Source organism: Monopterus albus, unplaced genomic scaffold (genome assembly GCF_001952655.1).
Source record: "Monopterus albus unplaced genomic scaffold, M_albus_1.0 scaffold155.1, whole genome shotgun sequence".
Lineage (NCBI taxonomy): Eukaryota > Metazoa > Chordata > Actinopteri > Synbranchiformes > Synbranchidae > Monopterus > Monopterus albus.
Window position 1 is genome coordinate 395,511 of NW_018128035.1, and position 17,534 is coordinate 413,044.

Consider the following 17,534-nt stretch of genomic DNA (forward strand, 5'->3'; position numbering starts at 1 on the left):
GAAGAGGAAGAGAGGAAAAGGGAGAGAAGATAGGACAAGAGGAAAGGAAAACAGGAAATGGGCCATCAGTGGGAGAGGACAAGAAAAGAGGAGATGAAAACAGGATAAGAAGAGGGTCAGGATAAAACTAGATGGGGTGATGAGGAGAGGAAGAGAGGGTGAAGAAGAGGTAAAAGAAAGTGAGGCTAGAAAGAAGGAGCAGAGTAGAATATGTCATCATGGGAGAGAAAACTAAAAGAGAAGAGAAGAAGAGAAAGAGGAGGATGAATAGGGAAGGCAAACAGAAAGAAGAGGAAGAACAGGTAAGAGGAGGAGAAGGAGAAGAAAATGGGGTGTGAGAGGGGAATGGAAGGAGAGAGCAGAAGGAAAGATGAGAGGAAGAAATGTCATCAAGGCAGAAAAGAGGAGAAAGGATGAGGAGGAGCAGAGGAGAAGATGAAGAAGAAGTGAGTGTAGACGAGAGGATGGATGAGACGAAATAACAGAGCGGAGAATGAGAGAAAAGAAATGTAAAAAAGAGGAAGAGGAAGAGGGAGAGGACGGGGGCGAGGAGGAAGAGGAGGAGGAAGAGGGCACTCAGACGCTGAGAGGAAATAATTGATGAAAAGAAAAATTCGCTGCTCCTTCACTCTGCAACATCAGGGTTGGGGGAGGAGGAAGAGGGAGGATGGTGAGGGAGGAGGGGGGAGAAATAACGAGTGTTAGTTTTGTTGAGTTCTAACAAAACATGTAACTTTACAGTTTTAAAGACCCAGCGTCTCATTTGGTTCCTCAGGAACCTGCAGCTATGGACAAAACCACATAGGTCACATTTCTGACTTTCAACAAATCCCTTGGTTTTTGTGGGACTCGGACTGGTTCTGACTGGTTGTGACCAGTTGCGACCTGTGGGACTCGGACTGGTTCTGACCAGTTCTGACCAGTTCTGACCGGTTCTGACCAGTTCTGACCGGTTCTGACCAGTTCTGACTAGTTGTGACTAGTTCTGACCAGTTCTGACTGGTTCTGACCAGTTCTGACTGGTTGTGACCAGTTGCGACCAGTTCTGACTAGTTGTGACCAGTTCTGACTAGTTGTGACTGGTTCTGACCAGTTCTGACTAGTTGTGACCATCTGATGGGGATCTACAAAGTCTTCCCATCCCGAGACTGGATCCGCTGTATTGTGCCACTTGACAGCACATGTACAGAGAACGTCTAATGAGCAAAAACCACGTCTATTAAAAATGAAATCTACAACCCGACGCGTGTGACAGGGTGTGAAAACTCTCTTAAGTTATGGCGACAGGAAGCTTAACACAAACTGCTCGAGTCAGTGAACGACAGAGGACGGACAGAGGAGCAGGTGAGGGATGGACAGAACAGGAGGGAGGTGTGGATGGACAACTGAGGACACTCACAGGAGGGAGGAAGATGAGACAGCCGAGAGGACGAAGGCGAGATGGAGGGGAGATGAAGTGAAGAGCCAAAGGTAAGAAAAGATAAAGGGAAGGAGGCCAAGGTGTGCAGAGACACGTCGTCCCAGCAGAGCATCCAGTCGTCTGGAAACTAGGACACACACATGCACAGGCTTCGGTGTGCACGGGGTGTGAATCCTGCTCTCTGATTGGCTGGAGGGTGCTGGGTAAAATCACACATGTCCACCTCAAACATAGCCCAGGTCAATAGTCTGACCTCAAGCTGTGCAGGTAACCATAGCAACAGGCCTGATTGTTATGTGACACTACCTCTGACCTCACAAACCCCTTGAACGTCCTCAAGGACCACTGGAATGGTTCAGCCTGGCTCCGACCTAACACGTCAACCAGGGCCGCTGAACCTCATGTCGGTCCTTAATGGTTTCCACTTGCCCTAGAGGTGCACGTGCTTCTTGGTACTCTAGCGGGCATGAATGACGGCCACCTCAGAGACAGGAGCGTGTTTGTCTGTTGTATCTGGTTTAACAACATCAGTCAAAGAAGAAAAATGTCCAACACTAAACCAGAAGAGGACCACGGATGGGAATAAATGGTACGTGCTGACGGTGCACGACCCAAACATCCAGCGTGTCTGGTGCCTGAGCAGTCAGTGCTCTCACCGTGCCCACAGGCTGGTGTCTGCAGTCCTCATGCAGCCGCTCTTTAATCTGTACACACAGAAACATTAAACACCACTTTGTGTTTTTAGGGGAGTAACAAGCTGGAACTGTTTCGTGACTAACAACCAGAGATCCAGTACACGCCTCCCCCCTAAAGCCACAGTCTGTGCAGCTGTCACTGCCACAAGCCTGCACTTGGGGCTTCTGCTCCTGCTAAGATTTTGCCTGTTTGCACTAACAACCAACCATCCTGGATTCACTGACACGCCGCCCTCTGTAGACTGCAGCGTCTGAAATCCTCACATTATAGAGTGACCGGTTACACAACACACAGAGCTTGGGTTTGGACTCACACTCCCATCATGCCCCAGGAGAACAGAAACTCTTTTGGCTGTGTTCAGTTGTGATGTCACGAGTAATAAATAGTAGAGGTCAAAGGTCATCAGTGATTTGAGGCCTCATTCATATTTTCTCCACCAACAGACAGAAAGAAGCACGTCACTGTGATCTGTGTAAGTTCTACCCGACAACAAAATCAGCAACATTTGTTCTTCAGGATTTTCCATCCCTGTCTGGACGTCATGGAACAAACGATGCCCTACTGAGTCGGGTTACGTTCCAAAGATGGATTTGTAGATTATGAGCTACAAAAATGTGTCTGTAAATCAGGTTTCCTCTCTCTGGCAGTTCCCATCGGATTATCCACCGTGTCCTCACCCAGGAGGTCTGTACGAGGTGCTAGAGGTCTGTGAGAGAGCATGGGTAAACGGCTCCTCAGCACAAGAGCTACACGGTTAGCTTCAGAAAGGAAAGTTAAAACAGTCATCAACAGAGTCTCACTATGGACTCGAACAGCACTCTGCAGTGGGACAGCCTGACGTTGACCCCCATCCTCCTCCTAATGCAGATTTTCTCCATCCATACACTGCGTCACCATGAACATAGGCTCAGAGCTGCTGCCAGGTTCACGCCGAGAACGCCGGGTCATCAAGTTTAATGAATCTGTGTGTAATTTTCCCAGAGAGACGCTGGAACTGCTCATCAGTCGAAGCTGATGCGGTAACAGACAGGAAGCATGGACACAAAAGGTTCAATGGCAGTCTGAATTGTTTGTCCTACAGTTGTTGTGGCGTTTACAGAGGAAATGGCTGGTTTCCACAGCTGGGATTAGGGAACACTGCCATTATTAATCACTTGTTATTTGCTAGATGAAATAAATGAAGACAAATGAAGGAATGAACATTTCGAGCAGACACACACGCACCATAAACCCAGAACTACCAGACTCGGCACAGATCTGCACTTCTAGATCTGCTCTGAACATTGAGTTTACACTTGAACCTGCGGCGTTGACCTACAGCAGCAGATTACAGCGCTGCTGCCAGGGCCCAGTCGATCGCAGGTTATTGATGGGTTTCACACTGTAGCCCTCAGAAGCTCTTGGCTGAGGAAGACGGCAGCTCATTTCTCCCATTATGTATCTGTGGTGCAGGGAGCTCTCACTCCATTACGGGAGGAGGAGAGGATAGATGTACTGTCACATACATCAGCAAAACCCTGACCTGCTGATCACATGACCTCACTCCCACGCTCTCTCCACCACTGTGGAGGTGATGGAGCAGGAAACCTGGGCCACTTCCAACTCGTCCAGACTAAAAAAGAGGAAGATTAATTCATTGACTGTCTTATCCAAACTAAATCAAACTGGTCTTTTTTAGTACTCCCACTGGACACGCTTCATTTATCTCCATCTCTTCAGACCACCTCATTGGCCAGTGCAGCGCAGCAGGTGGGGGTGCGGCGCCTTGCTTCAGGGCATGTGGGCAGTGCAGCGTCACTTCTGCAGACACATTGGGACCAATGTGCTTCCAAATCAAAGTGGAGCCGGCGCCAGAAACTGCTTCGTTTAAACAGTGTCGTTAACTGATGAGAACTGTGACTCATTAAAGGAACAGTGACACAACCTTTACACTTGAGGATCATAGTTTGTCAGTAAAGCAACTTGTCACCAATACTTTTTAAGTTAACAGTTAAAACGATGCCACTGTTTGCACTGAGGATACAACTACTGTTTTAGTTGTCACCTTTTAATCAAATATGTGGTTTGCTTTTTAGTTTATAAAAGACAAGATAAAACAGACACTGAAAAATGTTGTTTCCCAGCGTCAGGTCTTCAGATGTCCTTTTGTCCAACCAACTGTCCACACCCCAAAGACACCGCGTTTATTGACTTACAGTGGGAGACTAAGAAAACTGGCTAATATTCGTTCATCAATTCACAGAAGGAAACAGTGACTTTCTGGCAGTTTTACCACGCCATGTCCCGCCTCCTGCGTGCTCTACCTGGGCGCCATCCCTCACATCAACCAAGTGAAGTATTTATAACAGGTAAGAATGTGTCTGACACAGACCATCCCCTGTTGTTTGCTACATGTGTGAACGAGCAGTTCATATGTGAAAACAGTTTATGTGAGCTCTGCAGTCTGTTCCCTGCCCGGTTCAGCCAGTAGACAGCAGCACCCAGCAGACAGAGCCAGAGACCAGATGGGGAACATGGTGGAGCGTTTAGCAGCTCCAGGGCCAGAGGTTTCCCTCAGGAGGAGGTGGAGCCCAAACCCAGGGTCCTCTCAGGGGGGGGGACACTGTACACGGAGGCTCGTGTTAGTCTGTCACTGCTGGAGGTGGAAATAAACAGTTGGCTGAGAACTGGTTCTGGTAACAGCTGTTTTCTAAGCTGAAAACAGATGTTTTCAGCTTGTCGGTGGGAACAACAGGTGTTTTGCTGTTTGTAGATTACAGTCCAGAGGCAGACAGAAAATAAGGGGAGAAACTCAGCAGCGTGCCTGGATCCGCAAAGGGAATGTTGTGGTTATGGTAGTTGCCCTGATGAGACCTAAAAACCATGTGCAATCTATGTATATGCTTGGCTCTACCTTCATCACTGAGCAGACTGTGGAGGAAGACCAGGAGTTGACAGCAGTGTGTCGACCTGGAGTTAAGCTTTGTGTCCACACCAGAACCAAGAAGCCCGTGGAGGCTGACTGTGTTCATGGAGCGTGGGAGTCCAGGACTCCTGTACAAACACAGCACAATGAGGCTGCGTGCTAATGGCCCATGAGATAGGAAACAAAGTGCTGCAGTCATTATGACAGGAAGTCTGAATTCTTCTTCTCCTGTTAACCAGTGGGGTTTCTCACTGTCATCTCCACAGCACTTTCAACCCACAGTTCAACATTTGTCAAGTGAATTATCTACAGACTGGTCTGTGGGTCCTCGTTCCTGCACCTCGACCTTTTTTAATGTCGACTCCAACTCTGTCCACGTCTCAGGCCTGAACGCTCAGCGCTGATCTGTTTGTGTTGCTGTTGGGGGCAGGGCAGGCTGAGCTGTACCTGCTGTTCACCTCCCTCAGATGTGGCACTACACATCTTGGCCACATGGGTACCATGCAGAGACTACAAGAATCGTGATGGGTCACTTTGGGTCAGTTGTGTTTCTGATGTTGTTGTTGTTGTTGTTAAGAGTGAAGACAACATGGAGCAGTTTGAACAAAGACTCGGTGACACACTGACAAAGGCATCACTGCTCTGTAGTCACAGCCTTCTGGTTTCTGTCTACATAGATGGAGACTTTATTTGGACACAGCCAGTCAAATGAGTCAAGTTGGTGCTGGATCCCAGGCAGAGCAGATGGTCTGACTGAGCCAGACAGCAGCTGCTACACAGACTGAACAACAACCTCATTAGCTTTCCTGTTACCATCTCCTTCTCATTGAACTAACAGACATGAACACGTCTTCTCCTGCAGCTCAGCGTGCTCAACAAGGCACCGCCACCTCAGTTAACAGGCGTGGCAGCTAATTGGCTGCAGCAATTTAACCTGCCCGCGAACCTGTACGTGCCATCTGCTCCACTGTGCGGTCAACGTCCAGTGCTCGTCTTTGGAAAGCCGCATTAGGTGCCACACGCAGCCCCCTCCTCATCAGAAAGCTGCTGATCCTGCTCGGCCACCCGACAGTTTTGTTGGAGTGTAGTGAAGCCTTAACACCCAGACTCAGTTATTCTTTGCACTTCTCTCACAATTCCCATAGTAGAGTGGAGGAGAAGGACATGGTTTCATTCACATGAAGTTTTACAGTTTAATTCAACATGGCGCCCTCCGAGGCAGACATGTTTGCACGTTCCACTCTTGAAATCCCTCGTTTTCTTCTTTTTTTATGTGTTTTTACTCTTTCTGCAGTGCACAAATGTCATAAACCAGACAGGCATTGCTGGATATCGCCAACTCACACAGCCACTGGGAATTTACTGGTTTGCTCCCAGAACAACAACCACCATCAATAACAAGCCCCCGAAGCACCAGGCATGAGCGATCCGGAGACGGAGACGCAAACGGGGCAAGAGAGGAGGGCTCCATGCTAGGCTAAAAGCTGACAGGAAATGGAGGTAGACCGTGACTCCTTACAGCATCACGCCCCTCATTCTCTCTGTAACAGTCTGATTTGATTTTTGAGTCTCTTCTCTGCCTAACCCCAGTTCTCTCTCTGCCCCCCGTTAAAACATTCTCTCTAATTCCATCCAGGCTGAGTTACCAGGCCACCTGCTGCTCTCGCTCTCAGGCTGACATCCTGCTCCTTAGAGGAAATGGCTGCTTCCTCTCTGGTTCTTAGAAATTACTGTGGATGTAAAGTGCTGTGCAGCAGCACAAACCCTCTGTGTACACGCCGACCACTACACTGGGTCCTGTATCAGGTGTTTGATGGAAAGAGACAAGAGGGCGTGAGAAATTCAGATTCAGGATGAAGATACTTGTATCTGAACGCCTCAGACAAAGGTCTGGGTCACAGTTCAGATGACACTGCAGGTAACGTCAGCTAATCGAGTCCTGGTACTGCTCGCTGTCAATGTCACTTCCCTGCAGGAACTTATCTGGTAACCTGGTTCTTCTCAGAATCTGACCTTTAGTGCCGTGTGAGATGTTCCTCTGGTTTTTTGGCCATTTTACAAACAGAGAAACTTCATAAGGCAACAGCAGAGCAGGTCCTTTGCTCTGCTGGGAGAAGCGAGTGGTTGTGGGAGAACGTTACTGATTTCCTTTCAAAACAACAGGAGAAAAGCCGACCGAGGTTCCGGGTCCCTGATGGGGCCTGTACAATCGTTGCTGCCAGAGGTGACGACCACCAAAAGGCCCAATTGGAACCGACAGCAGAACAATGCTCAGCTGCGTTTTGTACGAGAGAGTGGTTTGTCTGTCCTCCATATGTATGTATGTAGGAAATAACTTCTGTTTAGCTTGTCTATTCAGTTTAATGTGGACTATGATGGTACTTTGTGACCATGCAGATGACCTACCTGAAATGGCCATTACTGGGTTCATCCTGTGTTGCTGCTCCTCATACTGGATCCAGCTGCAGAACATAACAGGGACAACAAGCCCTCTAACCTACAAACCATGCAGTCCTGCTGTTGTTATTCCAGCTTCTCCACCCTGTGCTGTCAGCCCCGCCTACCACCTAGCCAAGGTTAGAAGGGGTTTTCCAGCCGACAGTCGTCATGTCAAACAGCCGTGGAGGAGCTCTGGGCAGCTAAAAGTCTAAATGCATCAAAACAGACATGACTCATTAAACACATCCTCTACAAACAGCATCGGCCGTATGCAGAAACCATAGGCGCCGTTAGACCCGTTTTAAAGGGGAACGTGCCCCAGTAAACTCGAACATTCCAGTTTGAGCAAGCTCCTATATTTGGCAGTAGATTAATTTAGACTGATAGTAATGGGAATAGAACTGATTTGTTGTTCTAATCCAGAATGTCTGTGTGGCGTCTGGACCGAGCACGACACCCACAATATTTTTGCAAACAGGGACGACAGGTGTCTCCCAGTGCCGCGTGAGGGTTCGTCTACTTTGCAATAAGCTCTGCTAGCGTACACCTTGTCAGACAAACAGCGTCTCTGCCTCTGGTGCAGATGTCGAGCTCTTAGGCCACAGCTCTCTAAGTAGAAGGGATGTTTGGTTTCCCAGTGCCTCCTCAGCTTCTTTGGCTCCACATTAGCACCAGTTGACAGATGCAGTGCTCGGGCTGAGGGATGTTGACATCCGGGGTGAAGCTGAAGACATAAGACGGGAGGCGCACAACACCCACAATATTTTTGCAAACAGGGACGACAGGTGTCTCCCAGTGCCGCGTGAGGGTTCGTCTACTTTGCAATAAGCTCTGCTAGCGTACACCTTGTCAGACAAACAGCGTCTCTGCCTCTGGTGCAGATGTCGAGCTCTTAGGCCACAGCTCTCTAAGTAGAAGGGATGTTTGGTTTCCCAGTGCCTCCTCAGCTTCTTTGGCTCCACATTAGCACCAGTTGACAGATGCAGTGCTCGGGCTGAGGGATGTTGACATCCGGGGTGAAGCTGAAGACATAAGACGGGAGGCTTTCCTGACACTGTCTACTGACAGGTCTGTTAGAAATTGACCCAATTCTTTTGTTGGAAGAGGACTGTTTAAAATCAACAGAAAGTTTACTGAATGTCTGATCACAGGTAGGCCTGACAGCGCTGGGATCAGAGAGACAGAGCTCCCACAGGAGTTCCATCCACTGACCCCTGAATTAAGGTCTTACAATACATTTTATCTTCTTGGGCTGCTCCGCCCTGGACAGAGGTGCAACCTTCAATTGTTTGTGATCCTATTGGTCATTTGGTGTGAGCCGGAGCTTGCACTTCCATGTTGAAATATGGTAAATCTAGGTGTGTGTGTGTGTATGTGGACGTGTTTTTCCTGCTACGTGGGGACTTCTTCCTGACTCCATACCAACTCATGAGGACCCATTTCACGGTGGGGACCTAAATTGAGGTCACCATCTGGGAACCACGGCACTAGACCCTCTAGGTTAAAAAGCCTTTTGGGAAAGGAGCTTTAAAGAATTCTGGATATTACAGTATGTCCTTTAACATTTAATGTGGTGACTTTGTTTGACTCACGATCCTAAGTTTGTTTTTCTTACGTCTTTGTCTTGGGTTGTTTGCATTAAGAGGCCATACAAACAGTGAACTCTTACATTGTCCCTCTGACACCGAGAGCGACCCCGACCCTGTGGGAGGAGTCAGGGAAACACCAGAAACACCAGTGCATGTGCAGTGTTGGCACCAGCTGTGTAGCGTGAATTAGAGGCAGCTGCTGTGTAGAGTAAACACTGCCTAGTGAAATGACAGATGCTCATGATGTGTATCCTTGAAAATCCATTAGCTGAATACAGAGTTGAGAGCAACTGAACTGTGGGCACTTCACTGAAAAGGATGTTCGGGTGTTTTCCATATACTGTGCAGTTTGGTCACCTGGTACAAGTTTCCTCTTCTCCTGCCTATATTTCACTACAGCGTCTTGTGCTGGTAAAGGTTAAGCTGGTAAAAGGTTAAGCTTAGCAGATCTCATGAGTTTAAGCAAACCAGAAACCACATTACTTTGACAAACAGAAACAATCTTCACTTTCATTACCAGAGATTTGACCCAGGACCGAATATCATTCAAATAAAAAACTTGAGGCCCAGTTCTAATAAACTGGCTCTAATTAGACTCAACCACTCAATCAGCAGCAGTGACTTACTCCCTGGAGAACCAGAGAGGTTAATCCAACAGTGGCACTACTTTTTTCTGCTGTTGGTGTGTTAAAGGTGGAGTATGTGAGATTTAGCCACATCTAGCGGCGAGGTTACGCTTTGCAAACAGCCCTCACGATTACCGTAAATGTAGAACTAATTGTGCACTCAGAAAACAAGTGCAGCTGACTTGACCAAGCAAAAGCTAACGGCGGCTCACTTGAACACAGTGGGTTAACGTTCCTCAGCACTGGCCACGTTCCAGCTAAAGCTATCTGACAAAAACTTGCATTCAGGTTAACTTGACTTGTTAGGCTAAATTACCTGTCCAGCAGAAAACGGGCAATGTCGGCGTCATTCTGCAAACATCTGTCCCTCATCCAGGATTTCCATCCTGAGAAGGCCACAGCAATGTTTGTCTCCTGTCTCGTTTCTTCATGTCTTTCCTTATTTGACAACAGGGATTCACCCTGTTTTCCTTAATCTGGTGTTAAATTTTGACTATAACCTAACATTTCTTCAAATTATAGTTCTGAAACTCAAGACAACGCTTCCTTCTAACATCATTTGTTTCTGGATTGTTTCTAACATTATTCCTTCATCTTCCAAATCTAAGCTGCTCTTCAAGTGAAAACGTGACATTCGCACTCTAGAGCCAGTGTGTGGTTTGTCCCTTCTGGGCTACTGTAAATGATAGTGGACCTGCTCCTATATAAAAGGAGCAGGTATACTTAGAGTATGGTGTTGAAAACTGGGGAAATACATACAAAAGCTCACTTCAACTATTGTATATATTACAAAAAAGAGCGATAAGAATTGTGCATAAGATGGGGTACAGGGATCACACCAATGTCCTCAGTATTATGAGATGATATGTAGTAAAATCGTAATTTAAATGCACTTTGTTGCTGACAGAGAAGTATCACTGTAAGATCTAGAGAAATCTAAGGAATTTAGGTTTTAAAAATGTGGAGTTCAGGAGGAATTGTGTGGTCTGTGCTTTATGATATTAACATTAAACATGATGATATGTTTTTAAAAATAGCAACTGTTTTTCAGAAATAATTCTGGACTCTGTCTTACAGGAGAAGAATTGCAGAGAAGGGCTCATCACCTGAACCTGACCAGAGATCAGTAAGTACCATTAGATCCTTCTTGTCTGCTGTATTCATGGGGTAGGACTGGATAAGTCTGACTTCTTCCTACTCCATTCAAGCATGTACTAGGTATAAGCAAATTGATATTGGATTAGCATTTGTTGGATATGTGTAAAATTATGTGTGTTGATATATCAACTGTCTTTACATGCTTGAAAGAATAAAATCAATCAATCAATCAAAAGGCTCATTCTAAACTAAAAGAAATATCAAGTCTATCAGAGTAGCTGAAGGAAAAGGAGATCACGAGAAGTCCAGACACAAACATTGTGCATGTTTCCTTGCAGCAGTAACAGCAGATCACGTTTCCCCAGCCGTGTTGTTTCTTCATGAGACTATCTCTTCCAGTATATTAGCACAGTGATGAACAGGAGCAAAGCAATAAAAGCAGCATGATGAAAAACAATGACAAAGACAGATCAGAGCACAGATGAGGAGGAAGCTACAAAGAGCAGAAAGAGATGCTGAGGAAAGAACAAGAGGAGGAAGTAAGAAAGGAAGTGAAGGAGATGGAGAAAACAATCATTTACACTCAATCAATAAAGGTTTCTGGTAGTTGATGGTGATGCTCTAAACCTTCATTTAAACTCTGGAACTCCGGTTTCAGGTTCATGGTAGGTCACAACTGGGTGAACATCTCCACCTAAAATCCTGAAGCAGTGTTTGAAGCTTTAATAGATTTCAAATGTGCTGCCGTAGTGTGACAGGTAAAGCTATTAAGTCCAGGAGTTTGTTGGATGTGGCCTTCAAACAGGCTCATCACACAAACCCATGACCACATGGTACCTGAAGACTCACTGTGCTGGACTTGTTAACAAGCTGCACACAGTCCGTTAGACTGCGGCTCGTCCTACTGAAAATCTTGTGAAGACGTTAAGACTTAAGTTATATTTCAGGCACTAGTTGAGTTTCTTTAGAAGCCAGGAAACAGCTGCTGCCTTCTCACCAGCTCTCGTTTACAGCCATATGTCACAGATGAACAGTGTCTTCACAGGCTGGACTCTGTTGGTTACAAACCGTGAACCATCACTGTGCTCTGGACTCATTTCTCTCTCCCTCTGAGTTTACTGGTATTTATAAAGCTACTGCAAACTTATTTTACAGAGCTCATTTCTCACCTCTAATCACAGCTCCCAGGACCTGTATCGGCAGAGATGGGAAAGATTAATAAACTTGGCATCACTGACTGAATCCTGTTGTCATATGTGCTAAATATGCAGGGTTCCTCTAAGCTCAAGACGTTTACTCCCTGATTCAGTGAAGGTTAAATAAATAAAACAGAAAAAGATCAGTAATGTTTATTTATGGGGTGCGATGATGATAGATGCTGCTGAGATTCCAGTAAAGTTGTAGTGATTCAAAGTTCAACCCTCAGCAGGTTAAATGGCCATGAAGGACACAACATCTAAGACGTGGATCTGCGTGTTCACTGCAGATCCAATCAGCAAAATCAACATTTTACCAGAACACAATAATTTAAAGAAACATTTACTGAAATTATGTGAAAATCCAATCAGCGACGTCTGAGATGCTGTGAGGGACGACGGGCGGATCGAATCCTGTGTAAAGGCAAAATAACGTGCTGCTTTCTTTGGTGAGTTAATGCCATCGTCCTGTTGCTGTTTCTATTGTGAGCTTCAAGCAAAACTTCCTTTTGCTGCTAGAAGAGGGAGGGATGCTCCCCAGGAGGAAACAGAGTAAGTGAGAACAGAGGGAGGTGAGGAGGGGGAGGGGGAGGAGAGGGGAGGTAAAAGCCTGGCTTGTGTTTTGCTGCCTGGAGAATCCATTTAGAGGCCGGCCTCTCCCTGCTGATAACTAATGGACCTGAAGACGGAGAGGAATCGAGGAGGGGAGAAGAAACAGAGAATCACTGCTACTTGCTAAATGTTAAGATACAAAACAGTGTTTAATAACAGTCAAGATCAAGACCAGAACTACAGGACACCAATGGACAGCTGTTCTTCTCTGGTCCATAACAACTGAACCAAAAGGTCTCAAAGTCTGCCTCCACATCCAGCTGGAGCGCCTCAGACCTGGTGTGTCCACAGCAGTGTGAACAGACCAGATGTCCTCAGACCAGGTCTGGGCCACCTGCGTATGTGCTCCTAGACCCGATTCCTCTCTGACCTCTGACTGTGTGAGCGCCATCAGAACGGTCAGATCAGAATCCATGTGGTCGTTTTAACGTCTCCTCCTCTGCACATACGGTCTGTCGTCATCTTTCGGCATCGGCCCCTCACCGACCGGTAACAATAAACATGGAGGAGAGCGACGACAGTGACGGGGTCAGTGGAGAGACCAGGACGTTTCACATGTGGTGGACGTTTATGGAGAAGCTTCTGATCAGGACAAACTGGGAGGAACATATTGTAACCCAGTGGTTTGGGAAGAAACTGGGCCATTTGACTGTCACACACACCAACTGGTTGTTGTTCTTGTGCGTACGTGGCTCACATTTCAGTTACATCTGTGCATGTGTGGCAGTTTAGGAGCTGAGCGGTGTTCACACCAGAGCTGACACACAGGGATCAGAGCTGAGCGCTGAGGTCTGAGACGTGGATGCAGCCAAACAGGCCCCCAGCTGTGCCGCTCAACTTACTGAATACACAAAATCCCTATTTTTTCTTTGAGTAAAAGAAACCAACCTCTCAAATGCATTAGTGTTTCACAGCTCTGTGCAGTTTAACACCACTGTTGCTTTGCTACTCTACTGTCTGAATCATTCACACTTTCCCATTCACACCTTTTGAACTCTCATGTGTTTGCTCTGTCTCCATTCACAGACAGGTAGGAGTACAGAGTCATATAGGAAGGGACGCTGAATGTGTGTCTGTTAAAATGCAGTATGATGGTTCGGTCAGGGTTTACAAGCAGATTCCTGACTCGCTCTCTCTCTCTGATGTTTCCAAAGGCCCTTCAAACAGCAGAAAACAGATCAGTGCTGAGAGCTGCAGGGTGAGTGTGTGTGGGCGCTGGCAGCGTGAAGATACACCACCGTGCTCGAGAAGCAACGAGTGGGTGGCGAACACACACGCGGTTTTGGTTCTTCACACTTCATCTCACTTCACAGTGGGAACAGACAGTACATGTCTCCTTAATGACTGATCCGTGTCCAGACGCTCACAGCACAAACACACTGGCGTCGCCATGGCGATGACATTAACAGCACCACAGTCATCAGTAGCAAAATAAAATCTGTTTAGTGTCAGAAGTCACAGCAGTCAGCCAACACACAACATTACAGTGATGTACTCACCCGAGCGTTGTCATGGTGACGATGGTGTACCAGAAGGAGGCCGGGATGGAGGTGAAGGAGGAGCTCTTGGTGCCCTTCTCGGCGTAGAACATGACGGTGGCGAAGATGATGATGGCCATGGTGAGGGAGAAGAGCAGGAAGCCGAGCTCGGAGGCGCAGCTCTTCAGTGTGTAGCCCAAAATCCTCAAACCCTGCGAGTGACGCGAGAACTTGAAGATCCGGAAGACACGGAAAACTCGAAGGGTGACGAAGGCGCCGCTCACGTCCTCGTTCTCAGGCATCACCAGGCCGATATAGTAGGGCATGATGGCCACCACGTCGATCACCGACATCACTGAGCGCATGAACTTGCAACGGCTGGGTGCGGCGAACAGACGCATCAGGTACTCGAAGGTGAAGATAAGCACGCAGGCCGTGTCCATGCAGAAGAAGGCCAGCTCGTACTTCTGCCCACAGGGAAGGTCCTTGACACTGCCCTTGGGTGGCCGGCAAGGTACTGTCTCCACCACGTTGGCGATGACAGAGACGGCGATGAAGAAGCCGGTGACATAGTAGAAGACCAGCGCCATGGTGGAGGTGTGGGGGTTTTCGAAAGCTCGCCACAGACGCTCCCTGGGAGTGCTGTGCGGAGGGAGGGGGGCATCTGTCAACTCATTGGCCTCCGTGTCCTCTGCCAGACGCTCCTGGTTCTCCTTTTTCCGATCTCGGTATTCCTTCACAGAGAGAGGAAGCAAAGGAGGGTAAGACCAGATGAGTCAACTTCAACAAACAGCTCCAACACGTCGTTCCGTGCAGCGTGAGGAGCCAGCGGAGCAGTGCAACTAGAGCGTGCAACTAGAGCGTGCACAGAGTGACGGCTCTTTGGAGCTGTTTGTTGAGAGACATGATCCATGAGGAGGAAACCTGCCCCCCAGTGCAACGGTGTGGCTCACTGGGAGGTCTGCGTTCACACACATCATGGTGAGGACACCACATTCATTGGTGCTGCTGGTCTCTGGACAGGTTTGTGTGCAATAACACACATATCGGCTGCTTCCAGTGAAATTAGAACTGCATGGCCCATTGAGTTCTATTTATTACACCTCATGTGAAATGACTGTTATGGGGGTGTGAGGGACGATTTGGTCAAGTTTGGTTCAGTCGAACAACAACTCTCTGACTACACACTGCAGCTGAAGAGGCCACACCGGGGCCATGTTGGCAAACAGACTTGTTACTACATATTAATACTACATATACATGCTACAGTTCCCTGGAGAGTTGGGGCAGTGCAGCAGGGCTTCTCATGTTTAGACCTGAACTCCTATCGGTCAGCTTTGATCCCAGCGGTGAGTTGGCCTGACCAAAGATACACTGCTCTATTTTCTTTAATAATTAATAAAGCCGTTTTGGGGAAAACAATCTTACATTTGTGCACTGCTCACTATGTACATACACACACAGTGCACCTCATGGAATGACCCAGTAAACACACGTCACAGTAATACATAACTGTGCTCAGGGAGCATTCATCTAAGCACATGGGCATTAGTCACATTATTTAATTTAACATGATTCCTGCTAATTCAGCTGCTGTAATTGCAGCCGTTCTACAGGAGGTTTGTGGACATAGTGCCTGTCAGAACATCTTCACCTCAGCTGTCTGACCTGGAGGACATGAGCAGGCCATTTGTGTTGACACATCATGCTAGCTTCTGGCCCGGTGAGCTGCTGTTGTTTTGCCTCTGAACAAACAAACTAAAACTCCGGCTGTCACTGCAGTACTAGTGAAGTTTCTCGGCCCAGTTTATATCCACTCACTTGGCGCTGCCTCATTTGAATGAACAGTTTGGCTTTAGCTGTGGTCTGCTAAGGTTAACTACTTTTCCTGTTTGTGATTAACAAGCCTTTGAGCTGAGACTGGGAGTCAATTAGCCTTGGGCCACAGCCACCGATCACCGCAGTGACTAATAAACTGATCTGGCAGTTAATTATATGTCGCTCTCAGTAGAGTTAGCTTGAAACCCAAGCTGGCAGGCCAGGGCACACCTTGGTCAAAACACCTGCGAAAAGCAGCAGAAAAACCAGAGCTGTGAAATTACTAGAGGAGCAAATATGAAACTCATGTGGACCGTTTCTCTTGGGAAACTGGGGGGGTCGAGTGCATAAAGAGAACTCTTGAAATTAAAAGTTCACAGCTGAATCAATGTTTGTGAGGTAAATCAGAGGAAACAAAGAACAGTTACCCATTTGCAAGGCAGTGGACAGGCCCGTTATAAAACTACAAAAGCCTCCAAAGACAAGGCTGGTATAAAATGGCCCACACAAAGAGCTGTGAAGGTGATTTGTTGTTCAGGGAGTGAGCAGGGAACATATGACTTGTCTATGACTCGTTGAAGGAATCGCTCTCAGGAAGACGGGCCTGCCAGAATCAGTAGCAATAAAGAGCCAAGTCAGATTGCACTGGAGCTGCTGGTGTTTCATGGGGATCATCACCGCTGCCTTAATGAGTTTGAGTTTGATAATAGAGTTTGAGAGCAGTGCTGGTTAGTAACCCCCACAGATCCATCGACATTTTTACAGTTTAGGTGTTTAGCAGATGATGCTCTTCTCCAGAGAGTCTTAATGAGTACAGCCGCAGAATAGCAAACAAGCATTGGGAAGAAACCAAAGGTCAAAGGTCACTACACCCACTTAAGTACTGTGTGTCCATGCATAGAGTCCTGCAGACACAGGTCAGACACCAGAATGGGGAAAACCCTGCTCTCAGAGACTGACTGTGGTGTGAGTGTCTGTGTGATGCTGATTTCCTGGGATTCTGATACACTGCTGTTTCTAGAGCTTGGATTGGAGAATGCCGTGAAAAGCAGAAAACCTCCAGCAAGCTGCAGTTCCACTGACAGAAAGGTGTCAATGATGAGAGAAGTCAGAGGGGACTGGTTGATCCAAAGACCTCACTATCTGCACCAGTGTTTACAACTGAGTAGACAAGCAGCTGAGAGTGAACAACATGTCGGGCTACAGCAGCTGAAGACCACGTTAGGGGACACTCCTGTCCACCACGAACAGACATCACAGTCTGGACTGGAGCTGGTAAATCTGGATTTCTGCTGAGACGCAACAGCATGAATCCATGGACCCAACCTCTTTTGTGTCAGCAGTCTGGGCTGATGATGGTGGTGTAATGGTGTGGGGAATGGCTTCTTGGCACACTTTAGGCCCTTAATACCAATCAATCACAGTCTGAACGCCACAGCAGGTCTGAGTATTGCTGCTGACTGTGTGCATCCTTTTATGGCCACAGTTTACCGTTACCACTTCCAGCAGGATAATGCACCACGTTACTAAGCAAAAGTCCTCAAACTGTTTTCATGAACAGTCCGGTGTCCTTCAGTGGCCTCTCCAGTCACCAGACCTGGTCTAGTAGAAGGTCTTTCAGAGATCTGCAGCTGATAAACCTGCAGAATTTATTCAA

At 47.3% G+C, this 17,534-nt stretch overlaps 1 protein-coding gene across 3 annotated transcripts in view; it reads right to left on the reverse strand.

Moving 5' to 3' along the window:
* Positions 1-17,534, reverse strand: part of kcnd1 (potassium voltage-gated channel, Shal-related subfamily, member 1) — a 49,162-nt gene that overhangs the window by 18,724 nt on the left and 12,904 nt on the right. For all 3 annotated transcript variants that reach the window (XM_020615000.1, XM_020614999.1, XM_020615001.1), the window contains exon 4: positions 14,081-14,793. In XM_020615000.1, coding sequence (XP_020470656.1) covers positions 14,081-14,793 — 713 coding nt within the window. The remainder of the gene's footprint in view (positions 1-14,080; positions 14,794-17,534) is intronic.